Source organism: Monodon monoceros, unplaced genomic scaffold (assembly GCF_005190385.1).
Source record: "Monodon monoceros isolate NGI ecotype Baffin Bay Population unplaced genomic scaffold, NGI_Narwhal_1 Super_Scaffold_8, whole genome shotgun sequence".
Lineage (NCBI taxonomy): Eukaryota > Metazoa > Chordata > Mammalia > Artiodactyla > Monodontidae > Monodon > Monodon monoceros.
In genome coordinates, this window is record NW_021703785.1 from 59385082 (window position 1) to 59403341 (window position 18260).

Below are 18260 nucleotides of genomic sequence, written 5' to 3' on the forward strand. Positions count from 1 at the left end.
ACTGAGCTAGGCTATAAGTTTTGTTTAACTTGAGATAAGCAGAATCTTATTGCACGAGGAAATAGGCTACATTTTTGTGTCAGTTAGAATTTATTCCTTTTATTCATTTATTGAATTTCCAAAGGGCTTTTCTTTTTTTTTTCTTTTTTTTGGCAGTTCTTTCTATTGAAAGGTGTTTTGTTAAGAGGTTACTCAGTATTATCCCTAAATAACGGTTATGTGGTATTAATTACAAAGTAAGTGGAAAAGTACAGTATATCTGGAGGCTACAATATGGACACCGCAAGGCAGATATGACCACGTTGTGTGTTTTTAGTGGTACATAATAGGTAGTATTCCAAATCCAGAAAAAAACATACAGAGACTATCTTGTACATGCAATTTATGGTTTATGTGTTTATTTTGTCCATTAAAATACCTTAAAAAAAGAGCCGAATTCATAGAAACAGAGTAGAAAAGTGGTTGCCAGGGACAAGGAGGTGGGAGAGATTTGTAAGAGGGTGTAAAGTTCAGTTACGGGATGAATGGAATCTGGGGATCTAGTGTATAACATGGTGTCTATAGTTGATGACACTGTATTGTATGATTGAAATTTGCTGAGAGAGTACAACTTAAAAGTTCTCACCAAAAAAAAAAAAAAATTAAGTATGTGAGGTGACAAACGTGTTAACTTGATGGCAGGAATCCTTTCACGATACATACCAATTCATCACATTGTACACTTCAAATATCTTACAATTTTATTTGAAAATTATACCTTAATAAAGTTAGAAAAAAAATAAAGTCACAGAACCTGAAACAAACACTGGAAAAAAAAAACCCTTTTAATATAGGATTTGTCAGGACTTCCCTGGTGGCTCAGTCGTTAAGAATCCACCTGTCGATGCAGGGAACACGAGTTTGAGCCCTGGTCCGGGAAGATCCCACATGCCGCGGAGCCACTAAGCCCATGTGCCACAACTACTGAGCCTGCGCTCTAGAGCCCATGAGCCACAACTACTGAAGTCTGCATGCCTAGAGCCCATGCTCCACAACAGAAGCCACCGCAGTGAGAAGACAGTGCACCACAGTGAAGAGTAGCCCCCGCTGCAGCAACTAGAGAAAGCCCGCGGGCAGCAACGAAGACCCGACGCAGCCAAAAATAAATAGCTTTATTAAAAAATATATATATATAGTATTTGTCATGTTCTGGGTAGGATAGTAATGTTTTATAGCATTGAGAAGAATTTGAAGTTGATTGGAGGGACGGGAGCAGAAGGCATTAGACGAGAAAGAATGAACAGTGAAGGCCAAGTTTGAGGGCAGGAGTGAGCCTGAAAGGCAGAAACTGCGTGAACTTCAGAGAGTGGTAGGTGAGAGAAAGATGAAGAGGAGACTCATCACGATGAAAAACCTAACCACTGCTTTGGGGGTGTCCTCATACCCTGTCTTTTCTGAGAAACTCCTGCTTCTCCTCCAGGAGGGATCCAGGAGAAACCAGATGTGTCTGGTGAAGGCTGTTTGCCCCTGAGTCAGATTTTCCCAGGAATTTAGAGTTTGGAATAGGATATGCTAGTCTCAACCTAGGCTGGTCCCTTGAGCTGGGAACACAGAAATGAAACAGCTGTGAGGCATTTGTGTGCATGAAGAAACAGTGAAAGCTGATGCCCTGAAAAGGAAGTGTGAATCAGGGAGGAAGGATCACTTCGCTCCAGAGCGAGTGAAGCCTGAGCAAGTGTTGCCTTAAGGTTTTCTTCCTCATCCTCCGAACTCCCAAGCCTGGCTCTGCTTCTGCCTTTGAGTTCAAGAGATATCCTCTGTCTTACTGCCATGTGCCCATTTGCGCTTGAGTCCATGCCAGTGGGTATCTGCTACTTGTCACTGCAAGTATCTGACTCAGCCTTGCCCTGACTGTACACCTCCCACTTCCTGTCTTTTTACTTTCTCCTGGATCTGTGATCTTTAAAGAGGAAGAACTGAGCCGTGCATGTCCCTATTGGTGCCTCTGCGGTGTTGAGCTGAAAATAGTGTGGGAAACGTGAGGACAAGTAAAGATGAAAAGCAGAAAGAAATACCCTGTTTTCTTTCATTTCTTTGGACAGTGCATTCAACTAATTTTAAGTGTTTCTTCCATCCAAACGCCGTGCAATGTACAAAGGGTAGAGTGTTTAATACAACAGGTGATTCCCATCTTCATGGTGTGTGCAGTCTAGTGGGGGAGGCAGACCCCAGATGAGTACCGTGCATGGTGCATGGTGTGGTATAACCAAAGAAGTAGGTGTAATGGGCACATGGTCACAAAGGGTCCCCAAGGGAGGTCTGTTTTAAACCCTGCTGTCTACAGAGAATTTGGGGTTTCCTATAAGCTGATTTTTATGGATAAGTGAGAAATAAGAGCATATCCTTATCAAATATTCTTTCAAAAATAATATCTTCTTGACATATCTCACATAGTAGCTGGAAAGTAGCCTATGACACGATCAAGTTACAGCTTGCCCAGCTGGGACCTGCCTGACCTTGGATACCAGAGGGACCTTCCTGAGGGTACAGAGTTAAGGTTTCAGTTATAGCCATAAATGTGATGATTTGTTCCAGGCTTCTAATAGATACCATTTCAGCCACCACATTTGCATCACACAGCGGAGGAAAAAAACCAACACATGAAAAGCACAAGCATTCCTGTTTTCATGGTTGAGTTATTTTAGATTTACTTTACCAACTAGGTTTGCTATTCATGGCGTCAGACAAAGGAGTGGAGGAGAGAGAGTGCAAGCAGGAGCCAGGGTGGCAGGTGTTTGAGATTTTTCTTACTCTGCGGTATTGGGTATCAGGTCTGGGCTTTTATTGCCAACTTTTCCCCTATGGAGAATAGTTAAAGCAACTTGGCTGCCAAAGGTGTAGTGAATAGGAGGTTAAGAGGGCCAGCATCTCAGGCCTGAGTGAGGGTTAGGCAATTGGAAAACCTCTGTGGATTCTGTCATTGCCAGGACAGGCAGGTGGAATTTACTTTGGCTCCTAAGCGTTTATGGATTTGTCCTCAAAACAAAACAGAAGGTGGTTTTTCAAAGGTAATTACAAATGAAGGGTACACCTAATAACTAAAATGACCGATTTTGTCGTATATCCAGCTCTCTGCCTTGGCCTGGCGTGATGGCATTTGTCCAGTCTGAGGCTGTGGTTGGGCCCCTTCAGTTTTCCCACCACTGTGGCCACTTTATCATTTGCTCAGCTCACTTTTAAAGCATAGGATCTCTACTCAGTAAAGTAGGTTAGACGGAGAAAGACAAATACCATGTGATTTCCCTCATGTGGACTATAAAGCACTAACAAACAAAATAAATGAACAAACTAAATAAAAGTAAACACATAGATACAGTGAGAAGAGAGTAGTGGTAACCTGGGGGAAGGGAGGCAAAATGGATAAAAGGGATCAACTGTATGGTGACAGATAGAAACTAAATTTTTGGTGGTGAACACGCTGTAAGGTATGCAGAAATAGAAATATAATGTTGTACACATGAAACTTACGTAATGTTATAAGCCAGTGTTAACCTCAATAAAAAATACCTCTAAAATTTTTTAAAAGTTTAAAATTTAAACAAATAAATAATAGCTAAAAAATAAACAAGTACAGGAACTCTAGTCCTCACTGAAAAACTTAATTTTGAACTGTCTGCTTTCCAGTTTTTATCGACAGCCTGGTTGAGAGAAAGGCTGTTTATTATTTATGGTGGGCAGCATGAAGGACGTGCAGTTGATTATTCATCTGTATCCTGAGATTTCGTGCTTTGTGCCAGCCTTCTGCAGAAATGCCTTCGTTCACTATGCCCTCAGCACATATTGCTGTGTGTATACAAGAAATGCTTTATCTGCTTTCGAAGTAGTTGTCTACCATCGTGCTCAGCGCCCCTTTGAAGAAGCACCAGGGGAAATCACTTTTCAGGTAGGAGAGCCAGAAACTCTGCCTTTCTCTAAGGCAGAACCTCCCATCCTGTGTGCCTCAGCGTACTGGGATGATCCAAATGGATTACAGGCCCCGAGAACTGATTTCCTTTAGCTGGGCAGGGGTGATCCGGTCATCTGGGCCCTAGCAGTCTCTTCCATTTCCTCCAGGGACTGTTCACATCTAAGTTTCTGTGTGTATCATGAGGCGAAAAAGGTTAGGAGGAACAGCTCTAAGGACCTGGTACGAAGTCCTTATGGATAATGTGAAACATGGGATCTGTTATATTCCCAACGGATTTTTATTTTTATTTTCTTTCTGTTCTTTTATATATATTTTCCTCGGTCAAGACTTTTTGCTTATTTCTATCGTTTGTTTTTATCGTATCTGCTTTTAAAGCCATTTCCAATTCTTTGTGAAATGAGGTAGGGAATGCATTTAATAAGTTATCTTAGTTAAGACAGAGTGATGCAGTTTGAACACAGTCTTACTGTTTACATTAAATACACCGGAAAAAATGCGTCGTTTAAGATTATTCAGAATCGCTTGTAGGGTAACACCTGTGCCTGGGTGGGAAACTGGAATTTTTTTTTTTTTACATCTTTATTGGAGTATAATTGCTTTACAATGGTGTGTTAGTTTCTGCATTATAACAAAGTGAATCAGTTATACTTATGTTCCCATATCTCTTCCCTCTTGCATCTCCCTCCCTCCCACCCTCCCTATCCCACCCCTCTAGGTGGTCACAAAGCACCGAGCTGATCTCCCTGTGCTATGGGGCTGCTTCCCACTAGCTATCTATTTTACGTTTGGTAGTGTATATATGTCCATGCCACTCTCTCGCTTTGTCACAGCTTACCCTTCCCCCTCCCCATATCCTCAAGTCCATTCTCTAGTAGGTCTGTGTCTTTATTCCTGTCTTATCCCTAGGTTCTTCATGACATTTTTTTTTCTTAAATTCCATATATATGTGTTAGCATACAGTATTTGTCTTTCTCTTTCTGACTTACTTCACTCTGTATGACAGACTCTAGGTCTATCCGCCTCATTACAAATAGCTCAATTTCGTTTCTTTTTATGGCTGAGTAATATTCCATTGTATATATGTGCCACATCTCCTTTATCCATTCATCCGATGATGGACACTTAGGTTGTTTCCATCTCCTGGCTATTGTCAATAGAGCTGCAGTGAACATTGTAGTACATGACTCTTTTTGAATTATGGTTTTCTCAGGGTATGTGCCCAGTAGTGGGATTGCTGGGTCATATGGTAGTTCTATTTGTAGTTTTTTAAGGAACCTCCATACTGTTCTCCATAGTGGCTGTACCAATTCACATTCCCACCGGCAGTGCAAGAGTGTTCCCTTTTCTCCACACCCTCTCCAACATTTGTTTCTAGATTTTTTGATGATGGCCATTCTGACTGGTGTGAGATGATATCTCATTGTAAGGGAAACTGGAATTTGATTTTCATTTCTGCTGCCAATTTGCTGACTCACTTCGGGCAAGTCCTTTCATTTTCTCTGCTCTGAACCCAACAGATAAACTGTCCATTTTCTTTGTTCTCAGATTTTGGTTATATGTCAAATAAGTATTTGTAAAGTACTTTCAGGTTCTTTCAGTTAAGCAATGTATACTATCATTGCTGATCTCTTTTTTTTGGCCACGCCATGCTGCCTGCGGGATCTTAGTTCCCTGACCAGGGATTGAACCTGGGCCACAGCAGTGAAAGTGACGAGCCCTAACCACTGAACCACCAGGGAATTCCCCTATCATTGCTGACCTTAACCCAGAGGGATTAGGAAAGATTGGTTAATTTGTGAGGTTGTGGCTGGATTGGTTTTCTTTTCCCATTTGTTAGAACTGTAGTCTTAGAGCAACTTGAAATTGAGAACTTAGAAAATTAAAATGATTAACATGTTCATATTGATATGTTTATGTTTGGGATGGAAATGAGTTATTTTGTATGTAAATCGCAAATGTTAATTTTCCCATTGGTGAGGTCCAAGGATTTAGGACAATGTGCTGTAGTGTGCTGTCCTACCCCTTCTGCTGGGTTTATTGGAGTTTGGGGGGAAATTCATGTGGGAAGATTAGTGATTGAAAGGTATTTAAAATAATGAATTTGGCGTTTCTGTCTTTATAAGATAGTGATTGTTTGGGTGACTTTTAGACAATATCTTTAACTCAGTTGAGGGAGTATTTTGGCAGTGGGGGTTATGTGTATAATCGGGAAATGCTCATCCTGTTGTTTAATTTATATCTTATTTCAGATAACTTCTTGGTTCCCAGCTGTGAAGTATACTGCTCCCTTGTTGGTTTCTTTCTGGTATAGGTTGTATTATAGAACCATGTGTAGAAAATAACTTGTTGTTTTTACTGTTGACATTTCCAAAATTAATAGTATAATCTGGTCTTTTAATTCTCTGTTTACCAAGAAGAAAAGGTGCCCATGGAACTTTGATATGTAACAAAAGTGAAGGAAAACATAAATTATCCAAACTGAAGATAACAGATATTAATTAATCTGAATAATTATAGCATTTATTTAGCATACTCTTATTTGATTTTCATCTGACAGAGTAATTTAAAGCTTACTGTAGTTAGATCACTTTACTGTAACTTAAAACCTCTCTGGGAGAAAAAGGGACCACTGCCAATTCACTGTAATTTTGCTGATGTTACTTAGACTAAATTAAAAGAAAACAAAGGGTTAATTTCAGTTGAGTGCATAAAATACTCGATTTAAACAAAAAACCCTTTTTAATGCTAGTCAGTTGAAGTCCTAAATATGTGTTCTTAATAAAGTAAAAAATGGGCTGAATATTGTAAACCTAATAAATATCGTCTTGTGACACACAGTTGAATGGAATAGTGTCCATGAATTAAATCTTTGCTTTGTGGTGATGGGGCGATCTTTGTAAGCCTCTCTATTCAAGGCCCTCTTATCATAGGATCCTGACATTTAACTCCACCAGGATGCCTTTGACACCTGAAGTTTTATTCACAGAAGTACTGTTGCTTATTTAAAGTTCCCACCAGCACATCCCGTGAAGATTAGTGTCTCCTGCCAAATAATGCCTTTGGCATTGTAAAGCTGTCAGAGTGATTGAAATCCACAGTTCAACCTTCAACAGAACATGTGTTTATTTGAGTAAAGTTCAACCGATCAGCAAAGGACAGGAAATAAATTAGTCATAAAATGAAAGAATTATAGGTATAAATAATAGAAATTGGGAAACTTTCCCCCAAATAGAAGTATTTTGAGAATGCCTTCTCTCAATTTACATTTTTTAAGAAAGCAAGAGCAATATTTTTTCTTAGATTGCCTGTGGGATAAAAGTGTTAGAAATACGGCCTTCCCTGGTGGCGCAGTGGTTGAGAGTCCGCCTGCCGATGCAGGGGATGCGGGTTCGTGCCCCCGTCCGGGAAGATCCCACATGCCGCGGAGCGGCTGGGCCTGTGAGCCATGGCTGCTGAGCCTGCACGTCCGGAGCCTGTGCTCCGCAACGGGAGAGGCCACAACAGTGAGAGGCCCGCGTACCACAAAAAAAAAAAAGTGTTAGAAATACAAGTAGCCAGTTTCTCTCTAACCCACTTAATTATTGCTCTGTTGAAGTTGATGTTGGTTTCAGGAGCTCATTTTTGCCTACGGCTCATATCCTGAGCTTTTCTCCCTTCAAATTATATAGTCATTAATATAATCATCCAGACTTGTGTTTCTCTTTATTTTCACCCTCCCTAAATTTTAAGCTGAAAACCTGCCTTAAACTAGAAATATTTCATTTTTAAGAAACACTCAGTATTATGAAAGTGTTTAATTTTATTTATTTTTTATTTTTTTATTTTTTGCGGTATGCGGGCCTCTCACTGTTGTGGCCTCTCCCGTTGCGGAGCACAGGCTCCGGACGCGCAGGCTCAGCGGCCATGGCTCACGGGCCCAGCCGCTCCGCGGCATGTGGGATCTTCCCGGACCGGGGCACGAACCCGCGTCCCCTGCATCGGCAGGCGGACTCTCAACCACTGACCCACCAGGGAAGCTCAAAAGTGTTTAATTTTAAAGATAAGATTTTGACAGGCCATCAAGGTCTAAAGTCCTGACACTAGTATAAGAGAATATTACTTCCCATTACCCACAGACCCCTACAAATTTCTTTCCTATTGTATTTGTACTTTTCATGACCTTGCTTCCTAAAATTTTGCCAAGTACACGTCTTTTGATTGTCATCAGTCTGAGACAGAACGGAGATGGCAAATCTCGATCAGATAGCTTGGAAAATGAGAATTCTTCTCTCATTTCTAGATGAAATGTATTTCATCTAGAGTTTTGGGATGCAGTTTTGATAGAGGAGTCTGTAGAGGGGAGCTGCATTGTAATTTTGTAGTCCTGGTTGGCCACTGTGCTCAGCTTGTGGAGAATGCAGTTTTAAGGTGGGAGGATAGAACAGCCTCTCAGCCATGTTCATCTCTGACCTGAACTTTTAGCCATCAGAGACACCCAATTATTTCTTCTTCGACTAACTAATTATTAGCGTTATAGCATTTAAAGCTGAATTCTTCTTTGGGAAACATCACATCTTTGCAACCTGGCTATACATATTGTGTTTAAATCATATTTTGTTTGTTTCCTACCTTATTCTTCCTTCCAAAGGATTCCCGTTACCATTTGGTCATAATTACCATTACTTTACTGTGTCTTATTATGCTTTGCCAGACAGTTTTGCCCTTTGATACTTTCTTGCATGGATGGATAGGCGCTTATTTTGTATGGGCCATAGCACTGGTCTTTCAGAGGTTGCTTTTTTCATTAATTTCCGGTGAGTTGAAGTTAGAAGGATCTCTGTGTCAATTTATCTACTCCTCCAACATCCCAAAGGAAAGACATTTACTATAACAACAAATGTGGGCATTAGTATTTCTTTCAATTCATTTCTTTCCTCCTTGGCCTTGCGGGGCCTTTGGGTAACCAATACAAGGCCTCTTCCTATGGGAGTGTCACAGTTGGGAAATGATTTGAGGACCATCATAAGACTCACCTACCAAAAGTCTTTACACACACACACACGCACGCACGCACGCACGCACACACGCAGGGTTGCTTGGTGTTTTACCATAATGCCTCTTTGAAGGCATGTTTGTACCTTTGGGGGCACCTGGGAGGTAATGCTGTCTGTCTCTGGCAATCCCCTGTCTATAACCATCTGGGTTCAAGCATACGGGTTCTGCAACAACAGAATTTCTGTTAAAACTTCTTTTGTTTATGGTTCTTTATAGGAAAAGTCTTTCCTTTTGAATTCTGGTGGCGTTTCTTACTATCAGTATAAAGTGATGTGGACTAAGGAGGTGACATTGGGGACAAGTTTTATATTATAGGTCCTGTATATAGTTGGTGTCACAATCTATAAATTCCTGATGACATCTATAGTACCTTATATATCATTGCATCACATGTCTTGAACATAGTAAGCATTCTAAATTTTCGTTGAATAATAACAAGAAATTTAGTAAATGGGGGGAAAATAAGAAATAAAGAAATAGCAATGATGATTTAAGGGTAGCCTGTGCAGTATTGTAAAAAAGTCTTTTAAATCACATTCAAAGATCAGTGGGTTTTCCAATTATATAACCAGATAGGAACTTTGGAGTAAATCATATAGCAAATACTTTTATGTGGCCAGGCAGGCAGCTAAGTGATAAGATTTTTCTCGACTATGTGTAGCCATTTGGGCTGCAGTCAAGTTTTGCTTCATACACTCATGCTTATATCTTAATAAATTGTTAGATATTTAAAATTTTTAACAGGCGTAGCAAAATAATAAGTGAAGACAATGCTATAGGAATAATCTCAAACACAAGAACTGTGTTTAGTTTTTCCAGGTATATTTTTATGTGTGTATGTACTTTATGTAGTACCATAATCAGTGTATTTTTTTCTTTTGCTTTTTTCTGCTAACATGATAGTTTTCCATGAAATCATTAAATTTTAATCCTGCACACATGTTATGGGATTACGAGACCTGGTGCCGTAGCATCTGTGTAGAGATTTTGCCAAAATAGTTTATAGGCCAAAGGCAAGTAAGACTGGCTTTCTTAGGGCAGTGCATTAAATATCGTTTGATTGCTTTTTTTCCAGCAGTGTTCTTTTGGGAATCTAGTTTAAATTTGTGACTAAACCAGAAGAAGATATTCTGCTGTACTGGTGGAAGTTTGCAGTGTGGGGGGGGGGGCGATTATTTTTTACGTATTTCTATTTTCTAAATATATCATGTTTGAAAATTAGAAAAAAGTACTTTTATTTTTTACGTATTTCTATTTTCTAAATACATCATGTTTGAAAATTAGAAAAAAGTACTTAAGCAGTTTAGAAGATTTTGTAGTTGTGGTCGTTCAGCGGCCTTTTATAGAGAATCAAAAAAATGTTACCAAGTGATGTGTTTATCAAGTGGCTCTGTTAGTAGAACTTGAAGTTCTTTTATAAAGATAACCTAAGTTGGGTATTTGAATATAGGACTGTGTGTTTGAATTATGTCTTTGAACCTCCTCCAGCTTTTTTTTCCTGTGTGACCTTGGGTAAGACATCTAATCATAACTGAAAAGTGAGAATAAAAACATTTGATGCCAGTTATGATTTTGATGATGGGTAGTTCATGACCTACAGCGCTACCGTGAAGACGCGGGGAGAAATTTAAAAGTTATGTTGAGGCCTTTAGAACACTATTTCAGTATAGAATAAGTTGTCGAAAGGCCCCCATTCTGATGAACAAGCATAGACAGAGAAAGCTGGTAACCGGAAGCTGACTTGGCCCCTTGTGGCTTCCAAGCACGTTTCGTTTACTCAGGCTTGGTGGTACTCAGGAAGTCAGTCCTGCAGAACTGGGAGACCCTGTCCAGGACTGGGTGAACTGACTCACCTGATTTCTTTCCTCTGGAGCCTGGCCCTGTGTCGAGTTAGTTCTCTTTTAGATTGAGGCAAAGCCTCCGTCTTTTTCCAATTGGCAGCCTCCAGCATATGCCTTGAGTACTGAGAGTAAAAGACTTCTGTTAGTTCACGTGCCCCAAAGCAGTTCTGAATTAAAAAATAGATTTCTGTACTTGGTGGGGCGAGGGGCGAGGGGGTAATAAGAGCTTTCTTTCGTTTCCTTAGTTCAGAAAAAATTGGTTATTTCCATTAAAGATAGGGCTTGCTTGGAAGAGATAGATTGGTGACAGAAGGCTTATGCAGCACAAAACATTGTTAATCTAGTCAAAGCAAATTTAGACTTGATACAGAACAGCCGAGACCATGCCCCTTGGAACTTGTCCAGTTTGAGAATATCTTATTTGTTATATTCATTAAAAGGATAACTGAGAAACTAGGGGTTAGTTGTAAAATTACTGTTTTTATTTTTCGGTGAGTGGGAGTTAAATGAACTGTTTGTCAGGAAATTGTGGGAAAAAAATAGTCATACACTTTGAGCTAGTCACTCCTGAATCCATGAGAATCATCGTTTTGTTAATTTCATCAACATGTTCATTTCTTTCAGCTCCATGTTCATGCATGTCTTTTAACCCGGAAACAAGAAGACTGTCCATAGGTCTAGACAATGGTACAATCTCAGTAAGTACACATAAATAAGATTTTCAGTTGAAATACTTCCCTTCCTGTGGAGTATGTATATGTGTATTGTGATGAGAATTATTTATTAGGTTTTTTTTTTTTCAAATTAACAAATTAATTTTCTTGCTAAGTTAAGTGGAAATTGCAGTGCAGCAAATTCTGGTGAGGTGCAGGGAGAGCTATCATCAGTCTCCGCTTAGATGCTGACGAGATTCAGCTTGGCTTACACGTTCACAGCAGCTGGAATAGTAGGGGCATTACCAGGCCACAGAGGGAACTACATGATCTGCGGGCTGGCGAGAGCAAGCTGTGATACTAGGGACTTTGATCAGACGGTTAATCGTGGTGTCACACGATTCCCCACGCAAGTGACAGAACACAAGGGAAATGGCTCTCTTGGACCCTGCGTGTCTGATCTCGTCTTTGATACTGGACGTTGTCCTCCTTCCTCTTTCTGCTCTTTGCTGTCTTCTTAACACCCTCTAGTAGGTGAATAGAATTCTGTCAATTTGTACAAATTTGTTAAGAAAGCAGAGAATCTAGATTTAGTCTGTCGGGCAGATCCAGATAAATAGTAGACCCTTCGGTTATAGATCTTGAAGGAACTGAAGTGATCAGAGACTGGAATTTCAGGTTTTACTACTTAATCATGTTTTTGCATATTAATTTTCAACTAGTATATTAACTAGTAAGACAGCTGATCTGGTAAATTCTCCATTTTGGTATATTGTCCAGTATTGCCTTTAGAGACCCTGCTTTGGGACCTAGGAATTAGAGGACCCTCCTCTGGCCACACCTCCCCACAGGATGAGGGATCTGAGGGGCCAGGGGCATGTGCCCAGCCTAAGCCCTCACTCTACCCACCTCCATGCTCTGGGTACCTGACTCTGGAATTTTCTGCTCCCAGACAGCTTAGGGCCTGCTTCTAGGGCCTGCATGGGCCTTTTCCCTGAGTCCATCCAGAGGAGGATAAAAGTAATAAATGTACCCTTAGCCTCAAGGGTGCCCCAGGGGCAATGGTTTGAGGTGAGTAGGTGTCCGCACGTGTGGGCAAGGCCCCTCAAGGTGTCGATAGAGCTGGGAATGGGAAAGGGGGTGTGGGCTGGCCCTCCCGTGTCACCACATTATGGTGTGGAACTTCAAGAGGTCTAAAAATTCTAACTTTGTACCTGTGCCTCCAGGTGGTTGAAGGTATATTTGTCAAGATTGGAGGAAGAGACCGTATTTAATAGTTTAACTTGATTTATAACTTTTACGTATTTAGGTACATGGAATGTGGGTCTCCATTTCTAGTCTTTACCCAACCCCCCTGAGGGGTCTGAAGAGGTGGGCCTGACATTTGCTATTTGATCTTTAGTCAAAACACTTGTTTGGTGATCTTTATGGAAATTTTTAACAATATTGTTACATATAAATCAGTCCATTGACAAATATTTATGGAAGTCCTATAAGATCTAATGCATTGTAGATCTGTAAAACCTGCACCTTAGGAGGACGGAAGAGAAGATCACGATACAGACCTTTGTCTTCTTTAAGGAGAGCCATTTTTAATAAGTGGGGTGTACGTACGATAAACTTGTTTTTAAAAGATAAGGGGAGATAACTGGATTGTTCAATGAATTGAAGTTTCACCGCAAAGGAAAATCTGAAAAAATAAGCTGAGATCCATTTATTGCCCAGCAGTTCGTGCACTAGTATGTGTAACACTGTCCGCGGAAAGCCTTATGTGTGTATAGCATATAGGTGATTCTCTGTATTTTTGAAATCAGTGTAAGGGGTTAGTGGGTACCGATACATTTGGCTTTGAAGGCAAGTTGAGAGCGAACTAAGTTATGGAGAGTTCTGGCTTTTATTGTAAATAAGAAGAGGGGCGTCTTAGCCATGATTCCTTTAGTAAATGAAAGTGCCAGAGAATCAGGACTTAAATCAGGAACCGGATTCTCCAGGTGTGTCAGCTCGGTGTTACCCGATCTTCTAAAAAAGATTAAGGACCTGGCTTGTATGAAATAATTTCCTTAGAAGTATTTCATCTATGTTGCTGAAGAAGATGAGTTGTATAACCTACCTATTCTCATCTGAAGAATTGTAAAGAGCTCTGTGTTAGGGAACGATACAGTGAAAGAACAGGGTGTTTAAGGTTCCGAATTCTCATTGATCACTACAAAAATAACCGGTTCTTTACTGAAAATGCTTATACAGAGTCTCAGCTGTTTAATAGTTTACTTCCTGGATGTGAGAAATCCTTTCCAGAGACTGTAAGTTTTCTGTTCCTTGAATATAGCAAATACATTTTGGAAGAAATACTATTGGTTAACTTATTTTGAAACACAGAAAGGAGGAAATTGGAAAGTAAATCCTTATTTCACTTTATTTTACTGAATAAAAGAGATTTAAGAGGCAGTTAACCTTGTGTAACTGAGTGCTGTATTTAAAGATGAAGTAGAGGTAACAAATGCAGACCACTCTTTCAGAAGTTTGGCCACAGAAGGAAGTGGAGAGAGAGAGGGTGAGTGCTAGAACAAGATATGATAGTAGATGAGCAGCAACAGGGTCCAGGACGATTTCAAGAATTTAGCTTTGGGAAAGAATGGGGAGACTTTCAATTTTTAAGGTAGGGAAAGAAAGAGACAGTATTGAGATGTAAGGGAGGAATGACCTTTTATTTTTCTCATGAAGTAGCAAGTTGGATCACCTACTGAGAGAAGCAAAAATGAAGGTGGTATATTTTCATGTCTATAACTTTTGTTCTTTCTGATCATGTAGCCCAGAACCCACTTCTGCCATCTTGGTCTACAGTCCCGATTATCTCTCAAGGTCTTGTTCACATGTTATCTTTTCGTTCTCTCTCTCTCTCTTTTCCTTCCTTCCTTCCTTCCTTTCGACAGGTGGGTCCTGAGACCTCCCAAGTAAAATTAAAATTAATCACACACAGTACTCAATAGGTTAGTTATATCACATTGCTTGTTTAATCTGTTTTGTAAAAAGTTTTCAAGTCTGTCTCCTCCATTAAATTGTTGAGTATTAAGGAACTGGCCAGTCTTTTGTTCATCTCCTCTCTCAGTGGATCTTAGTGTGGTACCTTGTGCATATTAGGGACTCAGTGAATAATTTGTTAAATAAGTTGTTGACTAAAGTATAAACACTATTATTATTAATATAGCTGGTTGTAATAAGTACCTGCTTAAATTCTGAAACAGTTTATTGGTACAGTTCTTTTGCTATTCAAAATGTTTTTCACAATGGAATTAACTTCCATAGGGGAAGAAGGTATGCCAATAATTTAATTCACCCTGAGTTTGAGTTTTCAGAAATGCCTTCTGTTTCAATGTTGACAGAAGTCAGATTGTGCTAACTGCTATTCATACTGAAGCAGGACTTTAGATTTTTCTGTCATAATGACTCATATATTCTAGCCAACCAACAAATATATAAATATCAACTGTGTGAAGAAGATTATGCTCAATTCTAACATGTGGCTCCTGGTCTCAAAGAACTTATTCAGTTGGGGCAAAATGAAAAATGAAGTTATGAAATACCTAACACATAGTAAAAAAATAACAGCAAAAGTAGCAGCACCCCAGTGAGTGTGATGTTGGCAAGGCAATGAGGTCAGATAAGAGTAGGAGAGAATGGTCTGGGGCAGCTCCATGGAGACTGGATGTGAGCTAGGATTTGATTAGCTAAAGATAGGAAGGAAAGGTATTTCAGGCAAAATGAATGGCATGGGGAAAAAAAAAAGATACTCATCTTTATAAATATATTTTTTCTTCTTCATCACAACTCTTAGGGTGCCAAAATTTTTATTAAAATCTTGCTAAGATAAATGCATAGTCACTGAAGATTTTTCGAACAAGGCCCCAAATGATAAAATCTCTGTTCTTTGTAGATTACTCTCATACATGTGTTATGGGAAGTTTGATTGGGATGAGAGGAAACAATTGCTGTGTATAATGGTTAGCACTCAGGATAGAGGTTATTGTATAAAAATAAATGATATTGACCGTGTATGGCTTTGTTGTTACTGTTTTGGTAGTTCTTGTGGTTATTATATTCTTAGAGTTCATATAGTTTATTCAAGGGAATGAAAGAGGAAAGAGAATAAACCTTTATTGAGCATCTACTATGTACCAGGCGCTCTGCTTTACATACATCCCCTCATTCCAGCTTCACAGTAATTCTATGATGTAGGTGGTATTACTCACATTTTTCGGATAAGGAGACTAAGGCCTAGAGAGTTCACGAGCTTCTCCAGCTCACTTAGCCAGGAAGCAGCTCTCAGCAAAGCTAGGGACTCTGTGTGCCTTGAAGCCTGGGCTTTCTTCTCACCCCATGCTGCTGGCCAGGAACCACTCCTGCCTCTGTTAAAGGCTTTCCATCCTTCCTGTTGCCTCATTTGTTTATGGGTCTGTCTCCTTCACTAGACTGTCAACTACATGAAGGCAGAGACCATGTATGCTTCAGTGTTGTGTCCTGGACCACTATAGATGTTTTGTAAAAGTTCTGTTAAAGGAAGGAGAGAAGGCATTTCAGTTCCCATCATCAAGATGCTACAACCAAAGTTGGGCACTTAACCAGCAGGATAAAATTACTCTCAACAGTTGAGTGTTATTGTGTGCATTTACAGAGTGCATCGTGTGTTTAAATGACCGGTTTGGGCATGTAGAAGATTTTGATGTCCATACGCTGCTTCCTGAAATTAATAACATAGATACATGAAGAAAGCAACTAAAAAACCTAAGTAGAAACGTTATGTGTTCCTGAACGTTTGTGGGACTGATGGAAATCCTTGGAGTTCCTTTCCTTGTAGATGTGTCACTCTGGTCCCCGCCCACATCTTCACATTGGTTTCCTCTCTGTGTCTCTTTGTCTTCACATGGCCTTCTTATAAATCACTGGATGAAGGACTCACCCTAATCCAGTATGATCTCATTTTAACTAATTACATCTGCGGAGACCTTAGTTCCAAATAAAGTCATATTCTGAGGTTCCGTGTGGACATGAATTTTGGGAGGACACTATTCAACTCAGTACAACTGGTAATAATATTGTATCTACAGAATTTCCCTAACAGTGTCCTACCAATTGATTAGGAAACCATTTTGTGAATGTGTAAAATGATGCCTTTGGGAAGAGGTACCTAAAGATATTAAAAGAGGGGGAGATAGGAAAAGATTAAAATTGAAAGGGAGACCTTAATTTTTCTATCTAATGCCACCTTCCCCTAGATTAAGTGACATATATTAGGTAGGTCACGTGTCAAGATAGTGGTGGCAGAACTAGGACTTCCTTGATCACTGGACAGATTTTCTTATCACACCAGGCTGATTTCTTCACACAACTAGGACAACCGAGTTGCAAGGAATTGCCCTAGGATGGTCACTAATGAATTGGAAGCTTGTGTTATTCCATGGATCTGGCCATTGCTAAAAAAAATATTTTTTTAAGAATTTGAGCCTTTAATGTAACAAGGTGGTTTGGATGAGTTGTTTATTGCTATGAGTTATAATGAGCCTACAGGGACTGAACCCAAATGGTGAGGTCACGTTCTGCAGTGAAGAGAAGTAACTTATGAATAAAGCACTTCAGCTGTACCCAAGCTGACTGTACAGTCGGACCACTCCTGCTGGAGGGAAAGTCCTGTTAAAACCTTCACCTTGATTGGCTCGGAGACAACAGTGCTATAGCCGACTGGCTCCTGTTTGTCAACCATCATGGCACATTTCAGGTTTTGTACTTAGAGAAGAATTGATGTTGCTTCTGGAATTTCCCTGCCTCCCAGGATTTCTAATGTGGTACCATACGTGAAAAGTAGCCTAACCATGAAGTCAACGGAGGCTGGATTTGAAGACAGTTTCAAGAGGCCTTGTGTTCAGAGAAATGTGGACCTGGAATCTGTAGGGCTTCCTTTTAAACTCTTACATAATCTCAGTACTTACACTAGCTTATGATTGTCTCATTCTCCCATGGTTTCTACCACAAAAGACCATCATTTCTGAGTCATTTCATCAGTCTATGGCCCTGGGCTTTCTAGTGTGGGGAGTTCCTTTTATAGACTGTTAGGTGGCCATTCTCTTCTGAGCTTGTGCTAATAAGTTATAGTAAACTTAAATATGTATAAATATTTATATGTCAATATTAAATATCTACATATATATATATATATCTTTTTTTCTGCTTAGCAGAACAAGAATCCCTGAGTGCTGACATGCCAGTTGCTTACTGTTTATTCATACAGTATAATTCATCGAAGGTGGTTTTGTCAAAGAAAACACTTACTGCGATCATGGGAGTTGTTGTCCCTTCAGTATTTGTGTGGGTCACCAACCTTCTTAGAACCTCTCAAGGACAAGCCTGTCTCTTCCAATTGTGTCATTGTATAGGTAGCCCTGTTGTCTTTTGTTCAGTACCTGAATGTTATCTAAAAACCTGGTCAAGTAGTACTGAATGCATATGCCAAGGGCTTTCTTTGGCTGCCAGTTATTTTGTGGCACCTCCATTACAATTATGAATTTTTGAAGAACTTCTTGATCGCCCTTTTAGACCGATTCTGTAGCATGAATACTGGTAGGAACACCCAGATTGCCCTATATTTTAAACTGGGTGCTAAGGAGATCCTGTAGAGTGTGTGGTAGATTGAAATCATTTATACAATATCTACAGGAGGTATCTGCCACAAAGGATGGCCTCATTAGGGTCATTGTATTACTATTTTATTTATTTAAAAAATTTTTTTAGCCATGC

At 39.8% G+C, this 18260-nt stretch overlaps 1 protein-coding gene across 2 annotated transcripts in view; it reads left to right on the plus strand.

Annotated features, from left to right (window-relative positions):
* The window catches only part of WDFY2 (WD repeat and FYVE domain containing 2), a 171156-nt gene that overhangs the window by 77603 nt on the left and 75293 nt on the right, over positions 1-18260 (plus strand). For both annotated transcript variants that reach the window (XM_029209766.1, XM_029209765.1), the window contains exon 3: positions 11446-11519. In XM_029209766.1, the coding sequence (XP_029065599.1) occupies positions 11446-11519 (74 nt within the window). The remainder of the gene's footprint in view (positions 1-11445; positions 11520-18260) is intronic.